Source organism: Aquarana catesbeiana, linkage group LG01 (genome assembly GCF_042186555.1).
Source record: "Aquarana catesbeiana isolate 2022-GZ linkage group LG01, ASM4218655v1, whole genome shotgun sequence".
NCBI classification, from domain to species: domain Eukaryota; kingdom Metazoa; phylum Chordata; class Amphibia; order Anura; family Ranidae; genus Aquarana; species Aquarana catesbeiana.
The window spans coordinates 839,361,149-839,381,710 of NC_133324.1; the positions used below are offsets into that span (position 1 = coordinate 839,361,149).

General features: G+C 37.4%; 4 protein-coding genes across 4 annotated transcripts; all 4 read right to left on the bottom strand.

Annotated features, from left to right (window-relative positions):
• On the bottom strand, window positions 1-534 carry LOC141124621 (interferon lambda-2-like). The gene has a single exon (XM_073612276.1). It carries the CDS (start codon window positions 532-534, stop codon window positions 1-3), a length of 534 nt encoding a protein of 177 aa, XP_073468377.1.
• A 3,804-nt stretch (window positions 535-4,338) lies between these two features.
• On the bottom strand, window positions 4,339-4,872 carry LOC141124637 (interferon lambda-2-like). Its single transcript, XM_073612277.1, has one exon. It carries the CDS (start codon window positions 4,870-4,872, stop codon window positions 4,339-4,341), a length of 534 nt encoding a protein of 177 aa, XP_073468378.1.
• A 3,836-nt stretch (window positions 4,873-8,708) lies between these two features.
• On the bottom strand, window positions 8,709-9,242 carry LOC141124653 (interferon lambda-2-like). The gene has a single exon (XM_073612278.1). The coding sequence runs from the start codon at window positions 9,240-9,242 to the stop codon at window positions 8,709-8,711; it is 534 nt and encodes a 177-aa protein (XP_073468379.1).
• Window positions 9,243-13,044: 3,802 nt separating this feature from the next.
• On the bottom strand, window positions 13,045-13,578 carry LOC141124669 (interferon lambda-2-like). The gene has a single exon (XM_073612279.1). The coding sequence runs from the start codon at window positions 13,576-13,578 to the stop codon at window positions 13,045-13,047; it is 534 nt and encodes a 177-aa protein (XP_073468380.1).
• Window positions 13,579-20,562: the final 6,984 nt, after the last annotated feature.

Sequence of the window (20,562 nt, forward strand, 5' to 3'; positions counted from 1 at the left end):
TTAGTGGTTGAGAGCCCAACATGTCACATCTTCCACCCTCAGAGGAATAAGGCTCAGTATTACAGCTTCCTGGACACAATCTGGAGATGCTGTTTCCTTAAAATGTTGGAGGTGATGCAGCCACAGCTTCAGCTCAGGTGACGTAGACTCATTGTTTTCAGGAGATCCTCTACAGACCATCAGATCATCTTTCAGTTTGAGGAAAACCATAAGTGATTGTTTTACAGTTTCATTCTGAGCAGACACAGACATGTTCGTCAGAACCTCAACTGTTAGTGACACCCGCTCCAAAGTCAGGATGAGACGATTCCTCTGCGTAAGGTCACATACAGATGGTTTGTGTCTCAGCATTCTTCTGTAGCATCTCATTGCGTTGGTAGACATGTTCTTTTCATGATCATGTTGCAGCTCCTTTAGTGTTGTTATGTCAGAGGACGTCACTGATAAATAGCGGGATTTCGGGCAGAGTCTCCTGTGCAAGCGCCCACTTACTGCAACCAGTAAAGTGCTCAACACCAGCAGCCTGATATCCATTTCTGTTTTGCTGGCTTGGATCTGATAATGTCTTTCTGGTTCCAGATATTTGTTCCGTTACACTGTCACTCCACAGTGCTAGTCTCTGGTTGATCTGAAGTCTTGTATCCATGATTCTCCTTTTATATTTCTGTTTGCAGGAGAAAAATGTCCTCATTTTCATGATGTTGTGAAGTTCTCTTTCGTTCAGAACTCAAGTGACATGAGAGAGACGATAGCTGCTCTGGGAACTTCTATATCACTTTCAGTTTCCTTTCTATTCAGGTAAGAAGGTAATATCAGATAGCTAGTGACATTCTTCTACATGTCAAACAGGAAACTCCTCCTTTCTGATACAGGACTCTCCTCTATACAGGTTTATCGTATATTGTCAAAAGAACTTTTACAACATATTATTGCCAACAGAAAAAACATAACACAGCTTTTTAAATGTTCTGCCACACAAGTCTAAAAATGTGAAAAGAAGGAAGAAAATATAGGAAAGATGTATAAACATAACATACCAGTTTAGGTATTGTGCTTAAACCATTTTTTTAACCAACAATATTGAAACTTTTTTTCATTTTTAAAATTAAAAAAAAAAATGTTGTGTCACAATAATAATTCACAAATAATGTGGGGATAGAGGTATATAAAAAGATTAAAGGTTGTGAGACTTTAATTGGCTTTCACTTTGGCTTTCCTTATCCACACATTTGTTGCTGGTTAGTATCCCAGAAAGTATGGAGGTCAGAAACAGCCAGACAACTAGCATATCCAGAAGATCAGCATTGGTGGCCCCTGTGTTTTTCTCTATTGAGCCTTACTTTAGGCATAATCATCTGCATAAACTGTACGCTACCTCATTTTTATAATTATTTTTATACTGGCAGTTGGTAGTTTGTACTCACTTCACCTAGAAGATCAACTGATTAACTGAATATCAGTCTTTCATTTATATTGGTAATTTACTCCCACCATATAATTGCTTTAAAAATGTACGTAAATGCACTACTTGGATCTTTAACGTTACTCTGTGTAAACCCAAAGCTATGTATGATTTGATTGCATCTTGTGTATATACAGTTCAGGTGATATGATCAGCTCCCCATCAGGTCAAATGGCAGAACTTTTGATGTTTCCAGGATGCAAGTTTATTTTTTCATTGCCAGTACAGGATAAATTCCATACAGATGGTAACTCATTTCAGCTGATCTTTACCTTAGTTGTAGCAAGATATGGTTGGACCCCTAATTTTATATACCCACCCACCAAGGTAGGCAAGACAATGGTAATGGTAATACATGAACTAGATTACCAATAGCCTCTAGAAATCACAAAAATCTAAAAACCATATAGATGCAACATTGCATATGAAGGAAAGTTTAAGGAAAAGGAAAAGAAAAGTAGCTACCATAATTGATAAGGTCAATGTCCCACCTACAGTTAATACCTAGAAGCAATCTAGTCTCAAGCCTAAATATCCTAAATACTTCACACCAAAGTAAACAATGGCGTAAATCTCCCCAATGTACAGAACCATCAGTAAATTCAATAAAATGGAAAGATAAAAAAATATTTTCTAGACACGGTAGGGCACTCTTCTACACCATGTTGTTCACCTATCTGCTTCAGCAGCTTTCCAGTGTATCCCGCATATAGTACTCTTCACTCTGCACAGGAAATAATTTAAACCATGTTCTTGGAGTTACAACTTAAACACTGATGGATACAACCAATCATTAGCCAATACAGATTGTACCGTTCTGATTTTTGGATGAACTTTATAACAGCAACATGTATTGAGCCCACATTTGAAATACCCCTTCACCTTAATCCAAGTAGGAGACTTAAATTTGATATAAAAAAGGCTGGGTGAAAAAAGGGATCCTAAAGTGAGTGTCCTCTTAGAAGATAAATGACAACCTACTTATAAAATGGTATGCAGCTTACAACCACCAAGTAAAATGGGCAAAATTATGCCTAATAATTTGTTTAATAGTAGTTTAATACTCAGTGGAAAAGATGGTCTCAAATATATTTTTGCCAGACAATCATTAGTTGTTACTTTCACCCAAAAGAAAACTCCCTGTTTTTACTCCTGTATATTTTATTAGCTACATTCAGAGTACACTGTATATATTTTCTCTTTCTTAAGCTGAATACACAGTATACAATCTTCTTTAGATTTTTTCCTTTAGATTTACCAAAACCATATAATAAGAGGTCAAACCTAAACGCTTTCAATTTGTATGCAATCAGGCAGGCCCTTACCCTACATGGTTTTGGTAAATCCAAAGGAAATCAAACAACAAAAGTTGTGTAGTGTGTATCCAGCTTTAATCTTTCCATAATGATCTCAGTTTCTGACCCAAGGGACTTATAATCCAAACTATTTCTCCTAGCCCATGTAAGTTCTCCCACTGGCACAGTTTTAATAGTATAGTAGTTTGAGGTTGACAACTGCTAGCAGGCAATGTTATTTTCCTCTCCTTTGTTCATATGCAATGTAGCCTGTGTATAATGCCGGGGAAGCAGTTTTTGTATATGTTGATTTTTTTTCAGATATATGTGATTTCAGGATACCATTGGTAATCCGGTTTTCATATTGCCGTTACCCTCTTCTTACCTACCTTGGTGGGTAGGCATATAATGATAGAAGGATCTAACCATACTTTGATTTTCAAAATTCAAAGCATTCCTCTTGTGATTATCTGGAATTTAATGGTTTGTTCTGTTACATAGTGAACTGTGTCATACATCATCCAATTAGAAGTCCTTTTCTTTTCTTTCTTTTTACAGAGCCAACACTTGCATAAATAGTGTACAGAAAGTTACACAAAAACACAAACTTCTGAAAAAAAGATTAAACACAACTGTCTGTATAATACTTTGCTACATTATATTTATTAGTTGCACAAGTGTGTATATACATTTGAATGTAGCTAGAAACATGTGAAATAAATAATTTAATAACTTATAAATAATATTAAATAAATAATATCAAAAACATATTGGTCAAAATTAAACATAAAGACATTCGTCAAGAAACTCCCCTTTCACAACTATATATATATATATATATATATATATATATATATATATATATATATATATATATACAACATATGCATTTATCAATAAAATATTTTTTCTTTAACATTAATCAATTACAGATATATTGCATCCTCCAGGGAGCTAGAAACTTGTAAAAAAAAATGTTCTTAATAACTTATGTAATATAAATAATAAATAAATAACATTAAAAACTTGCAGGTTTTAACATGAATATAAACAGATATGATAAGATAAAATAATATTAAATAAATAAGATTAAATACTTATAGGTTAAAAAATAATTGTAAGCACACATCACAAAAAAAAAAATCCTTTTCACTACTACTACTCTCCACAGAATTTGTGCTGTGTAGAGAGTAGGTCAGTCATTTTTGGGTTGATAAGGAATCTTGTCTGCTGGGATAAACAATTAGGTCCATTTATGATATATAAGTTTGTGTTTACGAAATCCCTTGTAGGATAGGTTAATAGTGGATAAATCCTGTAGTTGTAAATTTCAGGAATGTACTTTATGGATGAATTTCCTATAGGTTTTAGTAGATCAAAGATGAGTAGATACTTCTTTTAAAGTAGTACTGTATGTCCTTCAGTCGTAAGGTATAGAAGAATATGTCTATGTTGAAAAAGTCCATCCTTTACTGCTTATCCTTCATCCTGATGGTCTTCCTGGTTCTAATATGTTCAGATATAGCATAAGAGACTTATCTGTGCTTACAGTAGGGAGTTTATTTGATACAGAAGTGCAGGTTAGTGGTTGAGAGCCCAACATGTCACATCTTCCACCCTCAGAGGAATAAGGCTCAGTATTACAGCTTCCTGGACACAATCTGGAGATGCTGTTTCCTTAAAATGTTGGAGGTGATGCAGCCACAGCTTCAGCTCAGGTGACGTAGACTCATTGTTTTCAGGAGATCCTCTACAGACCATCAGATCATCTTTCAGTTTGAGGAAAACCATAAGTGCCTGTTTTACAGTTTCATTCTGAGCAGACACAGACATGTTCGTCAGAACCTCAACTGTTAGTGACACCCGCTCCAAAGTCAGGATGAGACGATTCCTCTGCGTAAGGTCACATACAGATGGTTTGTGTCTCAGCATTCTTCTGTAGCATCTCATTGCGTTGGTAGACATGTTCTTTTCATGATCATGTTGCAGCTCCTTTAGTGTTGTTATGTCAGAGGACGTCACTGATAAATAGCGGGATTTAGGGCAGAGTCTCCTGTGCAAGCGCCCACTTACTGCAACCAGTAAAGTGCTCAACACCAGCAGCCTGATATCCATTTCTGTTTTGCTGGCTTGGATCTGATAATGTCTTTCTGGTTCCAGATATTTGTTCCGTTACACTGTCACTCCACAGTGCTAGTCTCTGGTTGATCTGAAGTCTTGTATCCATGATTCTCCTTTTATATTTCTGTTTGCAGGAGAAAAATGTCCTCATTTTCATGATGTTGTGATGTTCTCTTTCGTTCAGAACTCAAGTGACATGAGAGAGACGATAGCTGCTCTGGGAACTTCTATATCACTTTCAGTTTCCTTTCTATTCAGGTAAGAAGGTAACATCAGATAGCTAGTGACATTCTTCTACATGTCAAACAGGAAACTCCTCCTTTCTGATACAGGACTCTCCTCTATACAGATTTATCGTATATTGTCAAAAGAACTTTTACAACATATTATTGCCAACAGAAAAAAACATAACACAGCTTTTTAAATGTTCTGCCACACAAGTCTAAAAATGTGAAAAGAAGGAAGAAAATATAGGAAAGATGTATAAACATAACATACCAGTTTAGGTATTGTGCTTAAACCATTTTTTAACCAACAATATTGAAACTTTTTTTCATTTTTAAAATTAAAAAAAAAAATGTTGTGTCACAATAATAATTCACAAATAATGTGGGGATAGAGGTATATAAAAAGATTAAAGGTTGTGAGACTTTAATTGGCTTTCACTTTGGCTTTCCTTATCCACACATTTGTTGCTGGTTAGTATCTCAGAAAGTATGGATGTCAGAAACAGCCAGACAACTAGCATATCCAGAAGATCAGCATTGGTGGCCCCTGTGTTTTTCTCTATTGAGCCTTACTTTAGGCATAATCATCTGCATAAACTGTACGCTACCTCATTTTTATAATTATTTTTATACTGGCAGTTGGTAGTTTGTACTCACTTCACCTAGAAGATCAACTGATTAACTGAATATCAGTCTTTCATTTATATTGGTAATTTACTCCCACCATATAATTGCTTTAAAAATGTACGTAAATGCAATACTTGGATCTGTAACGTTACTCTGTGTAAACCCAAAGCTATGTATGATTTGATTGCATCTTGTGTATATACAGTTCAGGTGATATGATCAGCTCCCCATCAGGTCAAATGGCAGAACTTTTGATGTTTCCAGGATGCAAGTTTATTTTTTCATTGCCAGTACACGATAAATTCCATACAGATGGTAACTCATTTCAGCTGATCTTTACCTTAGTTGTAGCAAGATATGGTTGGACCCCTAATTTTATATACCCACCCACCAAGGTAGGCAAGATAATGGTAATGGTAATACATGAACTAGATTACCAATAGCCTCTAGAAATCACAAAAATCTAAAAACCATATAGATGCAACATTGCATATGAAGGAAAGTTTAAGGAAAAGGAAAAGAAAAGTAGCTACATTAATTGATAAGGTCAATGTCCCACCTACAGTTAATACCTAGAAGCAATCTAGTCTCAAGCCTAAATATCCTAAATACTTCACACCAAAGTAAACAATGGCGTAAATCTCCCCAATGTACAGAACCATCAGTAAATTCAATAAAATGGAAAGATAAAAAAATATTTTCTAGACACGGTAGGGCACTCCTCTACACCATGTTGTTCACCTATCTGCTTCAGCAGCTTTCCAGTGTATCCCGCATATAGTACTCTTCACTCTGCACAGGAAATAATTTAAACCATGTTCTTGGAGTTACAACTTAAACACTGATGGATACAACCAATCATTAGCCAATACAGATTGTACCATTCTGATTTTTGGATGAACTTTATAACAGCAACATGTATTGAGCCCACATTTGAAATACCCCTTCACCTTAATCCAAGTAGGAGACTTAAATTTGATATAAAAAAGGCTGGGTGAAAAAAGGGATCCTAAAGTGAGTGTCCTCTTAGAAGATAAGTGACAACCTACTTATAAAATGGTATGCAGCTTACAACCACCAAGTAAAATGGGCAAAATTATGCCTAATAATTTGTTTAATAGTAGTTTAATACTCAGTAGAAAAGATGGTCTCAAATATATTTTTGCCAGACAATCATTAGTTGTTACTTTCACCCAAAAGAAAACTCCCTGTTTTTACTCCTGTATATTTTATTAGCTACATTCAGAGTACACTGTATATATTTTCTCTTTCTTAAGCTGAATACACAGTATACAATCTTCTTTAGATTTTTTCCTTTAGATTTACCAAAACCATATAATAAGAGGTCAAACCTAAACGCTTTCAATTTGTATGCAATCAGGCAGGCCCTTACCCTACATGGTTTTGGTAAATCCAAAGGAAATCAAACAACAAAAGTTGTGTAGTGTGTATCCAGCTTTAATCTTTCCATAATGATCTCAGTTTCTGACCCAAGGGACTTATAATCCAAACTATTTCTCCTAGCCCATGTAAGTTCTCCCACTGGCACAGTTTTAATAGTACAGTAGTTTGAGGTTGACAACTGCTAGCAGGCAATGTTATTTTCCTCTCCTTTGTTCATATGCAATGTAGCCTGTGTATAATGCCGGGGAAGCAGTTTTTGTATATGTCGATTTTTTTTCAGATATATGTGATTTCAGGATACCATTGGTAATCCGGTTTTCATATTGCCGTTACCCTCTTCTTACCTACCTTGGTGGGTAGGCATATAATGATAGAAGGATCTAACCATACTTTGATTTTCAAAATTCAAAGCATTCCTCTTGTGATTATCTGGAATTTAATGGTTTGTTCTGTTACATAGTGAACTGTGTCATACATCATCCAATTAGAAGTCCTTTTCTTTTCTTTCTTTTTACAGAGCCAACAATTGCATAAATAGTGTACAGAAAGTTACACAAAAACACAAACTTCTGAAAAAAAGATTAAACACAACTGTCTGTATAATACTTTGCTACATTATATTTATTAGTTGCACAAGTGTGTATATACATTTGAATGTAGCTAGAAACATGTGAAATAAATAATTTAATAACTTATAAATAATATTAAATAAATAATATCAAAAACATATTGGTCAAAATTAAACATAAAGACATTCGTCAAGAAACTCCCCTTTCACAACTATATATATATATATATATATATATATATATATATATATATATATATATATATATATATATATATATATATATATATATATATATATACAACATATGCATTTATCAATAAAATATTTTTTCTTTAACATTAATCAATTACAGATATATTGCATCCTCCAGGGAGCTAGAAACTTGTAAAAAAAAATGTTCTTAATAACTTATGTAATATAAATAATAAATAAATAACATTAAAAACTTGCAGGTTTTAACATGAATATAAACAGATATGATAAGATAAAATAATATTAAATAAATAAGATTAAATACTTATAGGTTAAAAAATAATTGTAAGCACACATCACAAAAAAAAAAATCCTTTTCACTACTACTACTCTCCACAGAATTTGTGCTGTGTAGAGAGTAGGTCAGTCATTTTTGGGTTGATAAGGAATGTTGTCTGCTGGGATAAACAATTAGGTCCATTTATGATATATAAGTTTGTGTTTACGAAATCCCTTGTAGGATAGGTTAATAGTGGATAAATCCTGTAGTTGTAAATTTCAGGAATGTACTTTATGGATGAATTTCCTATAGGTTTTAGTAGATCAAAGATGAGTAGATACTTCTTTTAAAGTAGTACTGTATGTCCTTCAGTCGTAAGGTATAGAAGAATATGTCTATGTTGAAAAAGTCCATCCTTTACTGCTTATCCTTCATCCTGATGGTCTTCCTGGTTCTAATATGTTCAGATATAGCATAAGAGACTTATCTGTGCTTACAGTAGGGAGTTTATTTGATACAGAAGTGCAGGTTAGTGGTTGAGAGCCCAACATGTCACATCTTCCACCCTCAGAGGAATAAGGCTCAGTATTACAGCTTCCTGGACACAATCTGGAGATGCTGTTTCCTTAAAATGTTGGAGGTGATGCAGCCACAGCTTCAGCTCAGGTGACGTAGACTCATTGTTTTCAGGAGATCCTCTACAGACCATCAGATCATCTTTCAGTTTGAGGAAAACCATAAGTGCCTGTTTTACAGTTTCATTCTGAGCAGACACAGACATGTTCGTCAGAACCTCAACTGTTAGTGACACCCGCTCCAAAGTCAGGATGAGACGATTCCTCTGCGTAAGGTCACATACAGATGGTTTGTGTCTCAGCATTCTTCTGTAGCATCTCATTGCGTTGGTAGACATGTTCTTTTCATGATCATGTTGCAGCTCCTTTAGTGTTGTTATGTCAGAGGACGTCACTGATAAATAGCGGGATTTCGGGCAGAGTCTCCTGTGCAAGCGCCCACTTACTGCAACCAGTAAAGTGCTCAACACCAGCAGCCTGATATCCATTTCTGTTTTGCTGGCTTGGATCTGATAATGTCTTTCTGGTTCCAGATATTTGTTCCGTTACACTGTCACTCCACAGTGCTAGTCTCTGGTTGATCTGAAGTCTTGTATCCATGATTCTCCTTTTATATTTCTGTTTGCAGGAGAAAAATGTCCTCATTTTCATGATGTTGTGATGTTCTCTTTCGTTCAGAACTCAAGTGACATGAGAGAGACGATAGCTGCTCTGGGAACTTCTATATCACTTTCAGTTTCCTTTCTATTCAGGTAAGAAGGTAACATCAGATAGCTAGTGACATTCTTCTACATGTCAAACAGGAAACTCCTCCTTTCTGATACAGGACTCTCCTCTATACAGATTTATCGTATATTGTCAAAAGAACTTTTACAACATATTATTGCCAACAGAAAAAAACATAACACAGCTTTTTAAATGTTCTGCCACACAAGTCTAAAAATGTGAAAAGAAGGAAGAAAATATAGGAAAGATGTATAAACATAACATACCAGTTTAGGTATTGTGCTTAAACCATTTTTTAACCAACAATATTGAAACTTTTTTTCATTTTTAAAATTAAAAAAAAAAATGTTGTGTCACAATAATAATTCACAAATAATGTGGGGATAGAGGTATATAAAAAGATTAAAGGTTGTGAGACTTTAATTGGCTTTCACTTTGGCTTTCCTTATCCACACATTTGTTGCTGGTTAGTATCTCAGAAAGTATGGATGTCAGAAACAGCCAGACAACTAGCATATCCAGAAGATCAGCATTGGTGGCCCCTGTGTTTTTCTCTATTGAGCCTTACTTTAGGCATAATCATCTGCATAAACTGTACGCTACCTCATTTTTATAATTATTTTTATACTGGCAGTTGGTAGTTTGTACTCACTTCACCTAGAAGATCAACTGATTAACTGAATATCAGTCTTTCATTTATATTGGTAATTTACTCCCACCATATAATTGCTTTAAAAATGTACGTAAATGCAATACTTGGATCTGTAACGTTACTCTGTGTAAACCCAAAGCTATGTATGATTTGATTGCATCTTGTGTATATACAGTTCAGGTGATATGATCAGCTCCCCATCAGGTCAAATGGCAGAACTTTTGATGTTTCCAGGATGCAAGTTTATTTTTTCATTGCCAGTACACGATAAATTCCATACAGATGGTAACTCATTTCAGCTGATCTTTACCTTAGTTGTAGCAAGATATGGTTGGACCCCTAATTTTATATACCCACCCACCAAGGTAGGCAAGATAATGGTAATGGTAATACATGAACTAGATTACCAATAGCCTCTAGAAATCACAAAAATCTAAAAACCATATAGATGCAACATTGCATATGAAGGAAAGTTTAAGGAAAAGGAAAAGAAAAGTAGCTACATTAATTGATAAGGTCAATGTCCCACCTACAGTTAATACCTAGAAGCAATCTAGTCTCAAGCCTAAATATCCTAAATACTTCACACCAAAGTAAACAATGGCGTAAATCTCCCCAATGTACAGAACCATCAGTAAATTCAATAAAATGGAAAGATAAAAAAATATTTTCTAGACACGGTAGGGCACTCCTCTACACCATGTTGTTCACCTATCTGCTTCAGCAGCTTTCCAGTGTATCCCGCATATAGTACTCTTCACTCTGCACAGGAAATAATTTAAACCATGTTCTTGGAGTTACAACTTAAACACTGATGGATACAACCAATCATTAGCCAATACAGATTGTACCATTCTGATTTTTGGATGAACTTTATAACAGCAACATGTATTGAGCCCACATTTGAAATACCCCTTCACCTTAATCCAAGTAGGAGACTTAAATTTGATATAAAAAAGGCTGGGTGAAAAAAGGGATCCTAAAGTGAGTGTCCTCTTAGAAGATAAGTGACAACCTACTTATAAAATGGTATGCAGCTTACAACCACCAAGTAAAATGGGCAAAATTATGCCTAATAATTTGTTTAATAGTAGTTTAATACTCAGTAGAAAAGATGGTCTCAAATATATTTTTGCCAGACAATCATTAGTTGTTACTTTCACCCAAAAGAAAACTCCCTGTTTTTACTCCTGTATATTTTATTAGCTACATTCAGAGTACACTGTATATATTTTCTCTTTCTTAAGCTGAATACACAGTATACAATCTTCTTTAGATTTTTTCCTTTAGATTTACCAAAACCATATAATAAGAGGTCAAACCTAAACGCTTTCAATTTGTATGCAATCAGGCAGGCCCTTACCCTACATGGTTTTGGTAAATCCAAAGGAAATCAAACAACAAAAGTTGTGTAGTGTGTATCCAGCTTTAATCTTTCCATAATGATCTCAGTTTCTGACCCAAGGGACTTATAATCCAAACTATTTCTCCTAGCCCATGTAAGTTCTCCCACTGGCACAGTTTTAATAGTACAGTAGTTTGAGGTTGACAACTGCTAGCAGGCAATGTTATTTTCCTCTCCTTTGTTCATATGCAATGTAGCCTGTGTATAATGCCGGGGAAGCAGTTTTTGTATATGTCGATTTTTTTTCAGATATATGTGATTTCAGGATACCATTGGTAATCCGGTTTTCATATTGCCGTTACCCTCTTCTTACCTACCTTGGTGGGTAGGCATATAATGATAGAAGGATCTAACCATACTTTGATTTTCAAAATTCAAAGCATTCCTCTTGTGATTATCTGGAATTTAATGGTTTGTTCTGTTACATAGTGAACTGTGTCATACATCATCCAATTAGAAGTCCTTTTCTTTTCTTTCTTTTTACAGAGCCAACAATTGCATAAATAGTGTACAGAAAGTTACACAAAAACACAAACTTCTGAAAAAAAGATTAAACACAACTGTCTGTATAATACTTTGCTACATTATATTTATTAGTTGCACAAGTGTGTATATACATTTGAATGTAGCTAGAAACATGTGAAATAAATAATTTAATAACTTATAAATAATATTAAATAAATAATATCAAAAACATATTGGTCAAAATTAAACATAAAGACATTCGTCAAGAAACTCCCCTTTCACAACTATATATATATATATATATATATATATATATATATATATATATATATATATATATACAACATATGCATTTATCAATAAAATATTTTTTCTTTAACATTAATCAATTACAGATATATTGCATCCTCCAGGGAGCTAGAAACTTGTAAAAAAAATGTTCTTAATAACTTATGTAATATAAATAATAAATAAATAACATTAAAAACTTACAGGTTTTAACATGAATATAAACAGATATGATAAGATAAAATAATATTAAATAAATAAGATTAAATACTTATAGGTTAAAAAATAATTGTAAGCATACATCACAAAAAAAAAATCCTTTTGACTACTACTACTCTAGACAGAATTTGTGCTGTGTAGAGAGTAGGTCAGTCATTTTTGGGTTGATAAGGAATCTTGTCTGCTGGGATAAACAATTAGGTCCATTTATGATATATAAGTTTGTGTTTACGAAATCCCTTGTAGGATAGGTTAATAGTGGATAAATCCTGTAGTTGTAAATTTCAGGAATGTACTTTATGGATGAATTTCCTATAGGTTTTAGTAGATCAAAGATGAGTAGATACTTCTTTTAAAGTAGTACTGTATGTCCTTCAGTCGTAAGGTATAGAAGAATATGTCTATGTTGAAAAAGTCCATCCTTTACTGCTTATCCTTCATCCTGATGGTCTTCCTGGTTCTAATATGTTCAGATATAGCATAAGAGACTTATCTGTGCTTACAGTAGGGAGTTTATTTGATGTAGAAGTGCAGGTTAGTGGTTGAGAGCCCAACATGTCACATCTTCCACCCTCAGAGGAATAAGGCTCAGTATTACAGCTTCCTGGACACAATCTGGAGATGCTGTTTCCTTAAAATGCTGGAGGTGATGCAGCCACAGCTTCAGCTCAGGTGACGTAGACTCATTGTTTTCAGGAGATCCTCTACAGACCATCAGATCATCTTTCAGTTTGAGGAAAACCATAAGTGCCTGTTTTACAGTTTCATTCTGAGCAGACACAGACATGTTCGTCAGAACCTCAACTGTTAGTGACACCCGCTCCAAAGTCAGGATGAGACGATTCCTCTGCGTAAGGTCACATACAGATGGTTTGTGTCTCAGCATTCTTCTGTAGCATCTCATTGCGTTGGTAGACATGTTCTTTTCATGATCATGTTGCAGCTCCTTTAGTGTTGTTATGTCAGAGGACGTCACTGATAAATAGCGGGATTTCGGGCAGAGTCTCCTGTGCAAGCGCCCACTTACTGCAACCAGTAAAGTGCTCAACACCAGCAGCCTGATATCCATTTCTGTTTTGCTGGCTTGGATCTGATAATGTCTTTCTGGTTCCAGATATTTGTTCCGTTACACTGTCACTCCACAGTGCTAGTCTCTGGTTGATCTGAAGTCTTGTATCCATGATTCTCCTTTTATATTTCTGTTTGCAGGAGAAAAATGTCCTCATTTTCATGATGTTGTGAAGTTCTCTTTCGTTCAGAACTCAAGTGACATGAGAGAGACGATAGCTGCTCTGGGAACTTCTATATCACTTTCAGTTTCCTTTCTATTCAGGTAAGAAGGTAACATCAGATAGCTAGTGACATTCTTCTACATGTCAAACAGGAAACTCCTCCTTCCTGATACAGGACTCTCCTCTATACAGGTTTATCGTATATTGTCAAAAGAACTTTTACAACATATTATTGCCAACAGAAAAAAACATAACACAGCTTTTTAAATGTTCTGCCACACAAGTCTAAAAATGTGAAAAGAAGGAAGAAAATATAGGAAAGATGTATAAACATAACATACCAGTTTAGGTATTGTGCTTAAACCATTTTTTAACCAACAATATTGAAACTTTTTTTCATTTTTAAAATTAAAAAAAAAAATGTTGTGTCACAATAATAATTCACAAATAATGTGGGGATAGAGGTATATAAAAAGATTAAAGGTTGTGAGACTTTAATTGGCTTTCACTTTGGCTTTCCTTATCCACACATTTGTTGCTGGTTAGTATCCCAGAAAGTATGGAGGTTAGAAACAGCCAGACAACTAGCATATCCAGAAGATCACCATTGGTGGCCCCTGTGTTTTTCTCTATTGAGCCTTACTTTAGGCATAATCATCTGCATAAACTGTACGCTACCTCATTTTTATAATTATTTTTATACTGGCAGTTGGTAGTTTGTACTCACTTCACCTAGAAGATCAACTGATTAACTGAATATCAGTCTTTCATTTATATTGGTAATTTACTCCCACCATATAATTGCTTTAAAAATGTACATAAATGCAATACTTGGATCTGTAACGTTACTCTGTGTAAACCCAAAGCTATGTATGATTTGATTGCATCTTGTGTATATACAGTTCAGGTGATATGATCAGCTCCCCATCAGGTCAAATGGCAGAACTTTTGATGTTTCCAGGATGCAAGTTTATTTTTTCTTTTTTTTTTTTTTTTTTCCATAAAGTAGTTTATTGGAGAAGATTAAGCATATATAAACATACATGAGTGCAGATAGGATCTGATATACATCAATCAATTGGTATCAAACTTAAAAGCAAAGTCGTGTCTAACATGTCCGTGAGTCATAGCTGTGCATTTTGACAGTTAAACAAGCTGTCTTTAGATATGAACTTCTGTGTGTTCTGAGAACTATGCCCACCTGTAGGTATCTTTTTGAAATCTGCAATTGTTTGGTGAGTAGGGAAAGAACAGAGTGGAGATAAGAGAAGAAGAGGTAAGAAAATTAGCGAGAAGGATAGGTGTTATGACCTATACGTCACAATGACTTGAGGGGGCTATTAAGAGCTTATTGGGCTCTAACGTCTAATGTACTTACTCAAGTTCAGTATAACAAAACGGTGCAGGTTATTACATGTTTATATATTCGATCAAGTAATGGTAAGCATTGACCAGTTACTTAACCAAATTTTCATAGTCTTGGGAATATCTATATATGAACCAGGGAGACCAAGTTTCGTGATAACGTTCTACTTTTTCTTCTGACTGTGCCCGTGTGTCTTCCATTTCACAAATATCTGAAATTTTTTGCAACCAGTCTCTCAGAGAAGGAACTGTGGTTGATTTCCAGAACAGTGGAATGAGAGACTTGGCCGCATTTAGTAGGTGTCTGGTGAGAGAATTTTTGTATCTTTTAAAGGTAAAATTTGTAATGTGAAGCAGGCAACATGCTGCGTTAAGTTTGAGCTTGGTCTCCGTGATTCGGCAAATTACCTCTTTAACCTTGTTCCAGTACGGTGTTATTCGTTCACATTGCCACCAAATGTGCATTAGAGTTCCTTTTTCTTTGTTGCACCTCCAGCATGTGTCAGGCGTCTGGGGGAACCATTTGTGAATCTTTGCTGGGGTAGCATACCAATGCGTGAGCATTTTATAAGCCGTCTCCTGTGTTCTCGTGCTTAAGGAGCATTTGTGCGCCATAATACAGGCTCTCTCCCATTGGGTATCTGAAATTGTCATGTCAAGGCAGTCTGACCATCTCTCTCTGAGCCTATTATCTGCGGGTTTTTTCGAGTTTTGTAACCATTGGTAAGCGACTGATGTGGTCTTTTCGACCTGCTCTCCCTTTAGGCACACCGACTCCAACTCAGTAGGCTCTCTGGTGAAGTGTCTCTTACGAGTGACATTGTTAACGTAACTTCTGACCTGGAAGTACGACCACAAGGGAAGGGAAGGTATATTGTTGTCAGCCTTTAGATTAGTCAAGTCTTTCATTATCTTGTTGTCGAAACAATGGGAAGTCAGAAGTGGTAGTTTTTGATCAGAGGAGCGCAAGAGGCGATTCCCCATTCCAGGTGGGAAGTCTGGGTTGTTTTGCAATGGGGTGAGAGGGCTGAGAGGCGAAGAAAGTTTGGGTTGTTTAGTTAGATGATGAAAGATTTCTAGAGTGGTCCCTATCAAAGGGTGGACTCTCATAGTCGGGGGGTATTTGAGTTTTGGTATCCAGGGGGAGAACAGTAGGGGAATTGGGCTCAAGTCGTTTTCTAGCGACACCCAATCTTTTATGCCGCCATGACAATGCCAGTCTATGATCCTGGCAATGTGTGTGGCATGATAGTACATTTTAAAATCTGGTATCCCTAACCCACCCACTGCTTTGGCTCTTGTTAGTAGGGAAAATTTAATGCGTGGTGGTTTGTGTGCCCAAATGAATCGCATTTGAAGGGCCTGAAGCGATCTAAAAAAGCTTTGTGGGATTTTAATAGGGAGTGTGCGTAATAAATATAGAATTTTAGGCAGTATGGCCATTTTGCAAACGGCCACCCTACCAAACCACGAAAAGAACCCCGTGTGCCAGGTTTGTAAATCCTTTTCTATGGTTTTGAGAAGGGGAAGGAAGTTTCGGGAGAAGATAGAGGACAACCTAGGTGTAAGCCAAACTCCCAGGTATTTGACGGCCTGTGTTTCCCATTTGAATGGGCTATTGTCTTGGATTGTCTTTAGTGTTTGTTCTGGGAGTGAAATATTCAACGCCTCCGATTTCGAAGAGTTTATCTTAAGGTTAGAGATATAACCAAATATTGCGAACTCTCTCATGAGGGAGGGGATGGATATATGCGGATCAGTCAAGAAGAAGAGTAGGTCATCGGCATATGCCGCTACTTTGAATTCACGCCTCATGACCTCAAATCCCTTTATGGCCGTGTTCGCTATGATTCGTCTAACAAATGGTTCTAGTGATATTATGAATAACAGGGGCGACAATGGGCAGCCCTGTCTTGTTCCATTGTTTATGCTTACTTTATCGGATAGTGAACCATTTATTTTGAGTCTAGCTGAGGGGTTTTGGTATAAGGAGGTTATCCAGCCCATCATTCCTGGTCCCAGGCCTATGTGTCTGCAAGTTTCAAACATGTAGTCCCAGGCTACTCGATCGAAGGCCTTCTCCGCGTCCGTAGACAGGAGAAGACCCTCGATCTTTCGTCCATGGGCAGCGTGAATCAGGTTTAGGGCTTTGGTGACATTATCCCTTGCCTCTCTTCCAGGCATAAAGCCCACCTGTTCCGGTCCTATCACATTATGAAGTAGAGGTTTCAGTCTGTTGGAGATGATTTTGGCCAGTATCTTCACGTCCAGATTCAGTAGCGATATAGGCCTATAGCTAGAACAGTGAAGTGGGTCCTTGTCTGGCTTGGGTAACACTGTGATAAAGGCCGATAAAAATTCTGGGGGGATCGTTCTTGGCTTTGAAAGGGTATTCAATGCATCTTGGAGGTGTGGGGACAATGTGTCGACGAATGTCTTGTAATATATGGCCGTGAATCCATCAGGACCCGGGCTCTTACCTTGTTTTAGGTCTTTAATAGCGAGTTTGAGTTCCGACAGGTCTACGGGACTCTCGAGCGATGCGGCGTCCTCCGCTGTGAGCGAAGGAAGGCCTGAATCCCTCAAGAAATCCCGCATCACCTGGAGCCTTTCTCCCTGTAAGTCATGTGGTCTATGTTGGGTTGGGAGATTATATAAATTGGAATAAAAGTCCTGGAAGTGTTGTGCTATTTTGTCCGTTGTTCTGTCTATCCTACCCCCCTTATTTTGAATGCCTGAGATGTTATATTTAGGAGTGGGTCCCCTTAGTGCCCTGGCAAGCAGATGGCTGGGTTTGTCGCCTTGCTCGTAGTATATTTTTTTTCTACAGAAAAGGAAGCGTTTCGTTTTAGATTCTAGAAGCTGTTTAAGGGTCAGTCTTGTTTCGAGAAGAGCAGTCGCCGATCTGGATGTCAGGGATTGCTTGTGTAAGTTTTCTAGGCGACGTATTTTTTGTGTTAGTTGGAGAATTTCCTTTTCTTGGTCTTTCTTTTTTTGTGCCCCCATCCTAATTAGCTCTCCCCTGATGGAGCACTTGTGGGCTTCCCAGACCATCAGTGGGTCCATGTCCGGGGTTACGTTATGCCTGAAGAACTCTTTCAGAGCTGCGGTCAGTGTAGACAGCAGACCTGGATCTGTTAACAGAGAGGAATTCAGTCTCCAAGTTCCCGATCTGGCCGGTTTATCGGTCAGGTTTAGGCCAATGGAGACTGGGGCGTGGTCAGAAATTGTCTGTATCCCTATGTTTGCCTCTCTGACTATATGGAGATCCCTCTGTGTGATAAAGATGTAATCAATCCTAGAGTGGCGATCATGGGGGATTGAATAGAAGGAGAAATCTTTATCCTCAGGGTGTAGGAAGCGCCAAGTGTCAACTAAATCTAAAGAGTGGAGGAGAGTTTTGATTTTTTTTAATATTTTATAGGTAATGAAGGTTTTTCCTGTTGACGTGTCTACTAACGGGTTTAAGGGAATGTTAAAGTCTCCCCCTAAGATTAAGAGACCTGTGCTGAAACCCTCTAACTCCCTCATCAATTTTTTGCAAAAGGACAAGTGGGAAGTATTGGGGAAGTAAACATTTGCTAATGTGGTTGGTATCCCAGAACATTTCCCCTTGACAAAAATATATCTCCCCCCTGGATCAACCAATTTGTCTGTGATCTCGAATGAAGCCTCCCTACTGAGTAGTATTGTCACTCCCTTAGATTTGGAATTGTCGTTTGTGGCGTGGTGTGCCTCTGTGAAGTAGGAGTCGGTGAGCCTGGGAACCTGGTTTGTCTTAAAATGGGTCTCTTGCAGGAAAACAATTTTAGGCTTACCTTTTTTTAATTCCCGCAAGAGAGTAGTGCGTTTCTCCGGAATATTTAGGCCTTTGACGTTGTGAGATACCACCGTAGGGATCCGACCCAACGCAGAGTAGGCCATTGTTCAGGATCAGAGAGAGACCGCAAACAGTACCTGTAATCACAACTATAAAAAAGTACCTGTTAGAATTTAAATACTTAAACGTAGTTGTACCACCTCAATCAGTAACTAAGAAGAGTGGGAAGAAGTAGACTGAAAGATGTGAGTATAGTAAGAAATTAGAAGTAAGAGTACAGAGAGTGAGATTTACAATCCTCCCAGACAAAAACAACGTCTGAGTAGATCAATATTTAGTGTGTGAAAGTGGGTCTATAACCCCTCTGACACACTCTGTGGGGACGCAGGAGGCACGCGGCTAGATACCAGACCCAACTTAACAAAAAAGAATGAAATGAACTGTCAGGGACTTAGGACATCCAGACCACGGCCCATTTCAGCAAGTGGATAGTGCCTGATGGTCTTTTTTGCCGCTTGAGCTGTTAGAGCGGGGCTCCAACCAATGGAATGGAGCGGGACAAGCAGTAGCTATAATAACTTGTAGAAATATATGGGGTGGTGGGGTCAAGACGTGAAAGGCATAGTCGCCTCCCTACCTTTCCCCTCCTCCTTCCCATACGGGAATCACTTAGTGCAGGAACCAAAAAAAAAACAGAGAAAACATAAAAAAAAAAGAATAAAAACAGAAACTCTCTGAGGGAAGTATAAGCAGAAACTCTATATTAAGCTAAAAGTCCTCATCCGGTTTGTGTTGACTTTTAAAATAGATAGGAGGTGTGAGGTTCTTGTTGGGTCTCTAGGTAGGCCGGGCCCTCACCCTAGTCCAATAGGGCTTTTCGTGGAGATAAATCAACCATCAAGCTGTATCGTGTGTTCTGAGTGGGATACATGTCAACGCCCTGGGCAACGATCTTTTCTCCCATATTCCTGTTAGGCTAGCAGGTTCACAGGGAGTGGAGCAAAGTTTAGTGTGATTCACCACAGGGGTCTTGTAGTACCCCCTATGTGTGTGGTTAGGAGGTGCCCAGGTCTCTGCCGTACAGACACTAATAGTAGTGGGCCCTTTCCTCCAAGTGTCCAATAATCCGGAATGGGGAGTCCTTGCGTGAAAACTTAACTGTAGCATAAACAAAACATCTGCTCAATTTAGTACATATGCTAAGGTGTGAGTTGAAACCTGAACGAAACAGAACATCGGTATGTGATAGGATTCTCTCGTTCACGCATCTAATAACATCCTGGAGGAATGTGCTTTGCCCCTTGGAGTGCCAGCGATTGATCCTTCCTGCCGATTCTGCTTCTGTTTCTTGGCTTGATGCTTCTCAGGAGTCACCGTAGGGGAGTACGGTGGGCTTCTGTCTCCGGTTGGGAGTAGAAACTCCTGATACCACTCCGGTAGGTCAATCTCGCCTAGCTGTAGGGCGCTGCAAAACTCCTGGAGGTCACTTGGAGTGCGGAGAAAGTGTTGTTTGCCATTGTGCGACACTGAGAGGGCAAAGGGGAAGCGCCACGTGTACCGAAGATCTTTTGCCCGTAGCGCCTCTAGCAGGGGTCGCAGGGCCCTGCGATTTTTCAGCGTAATTTGGGAAAGATCT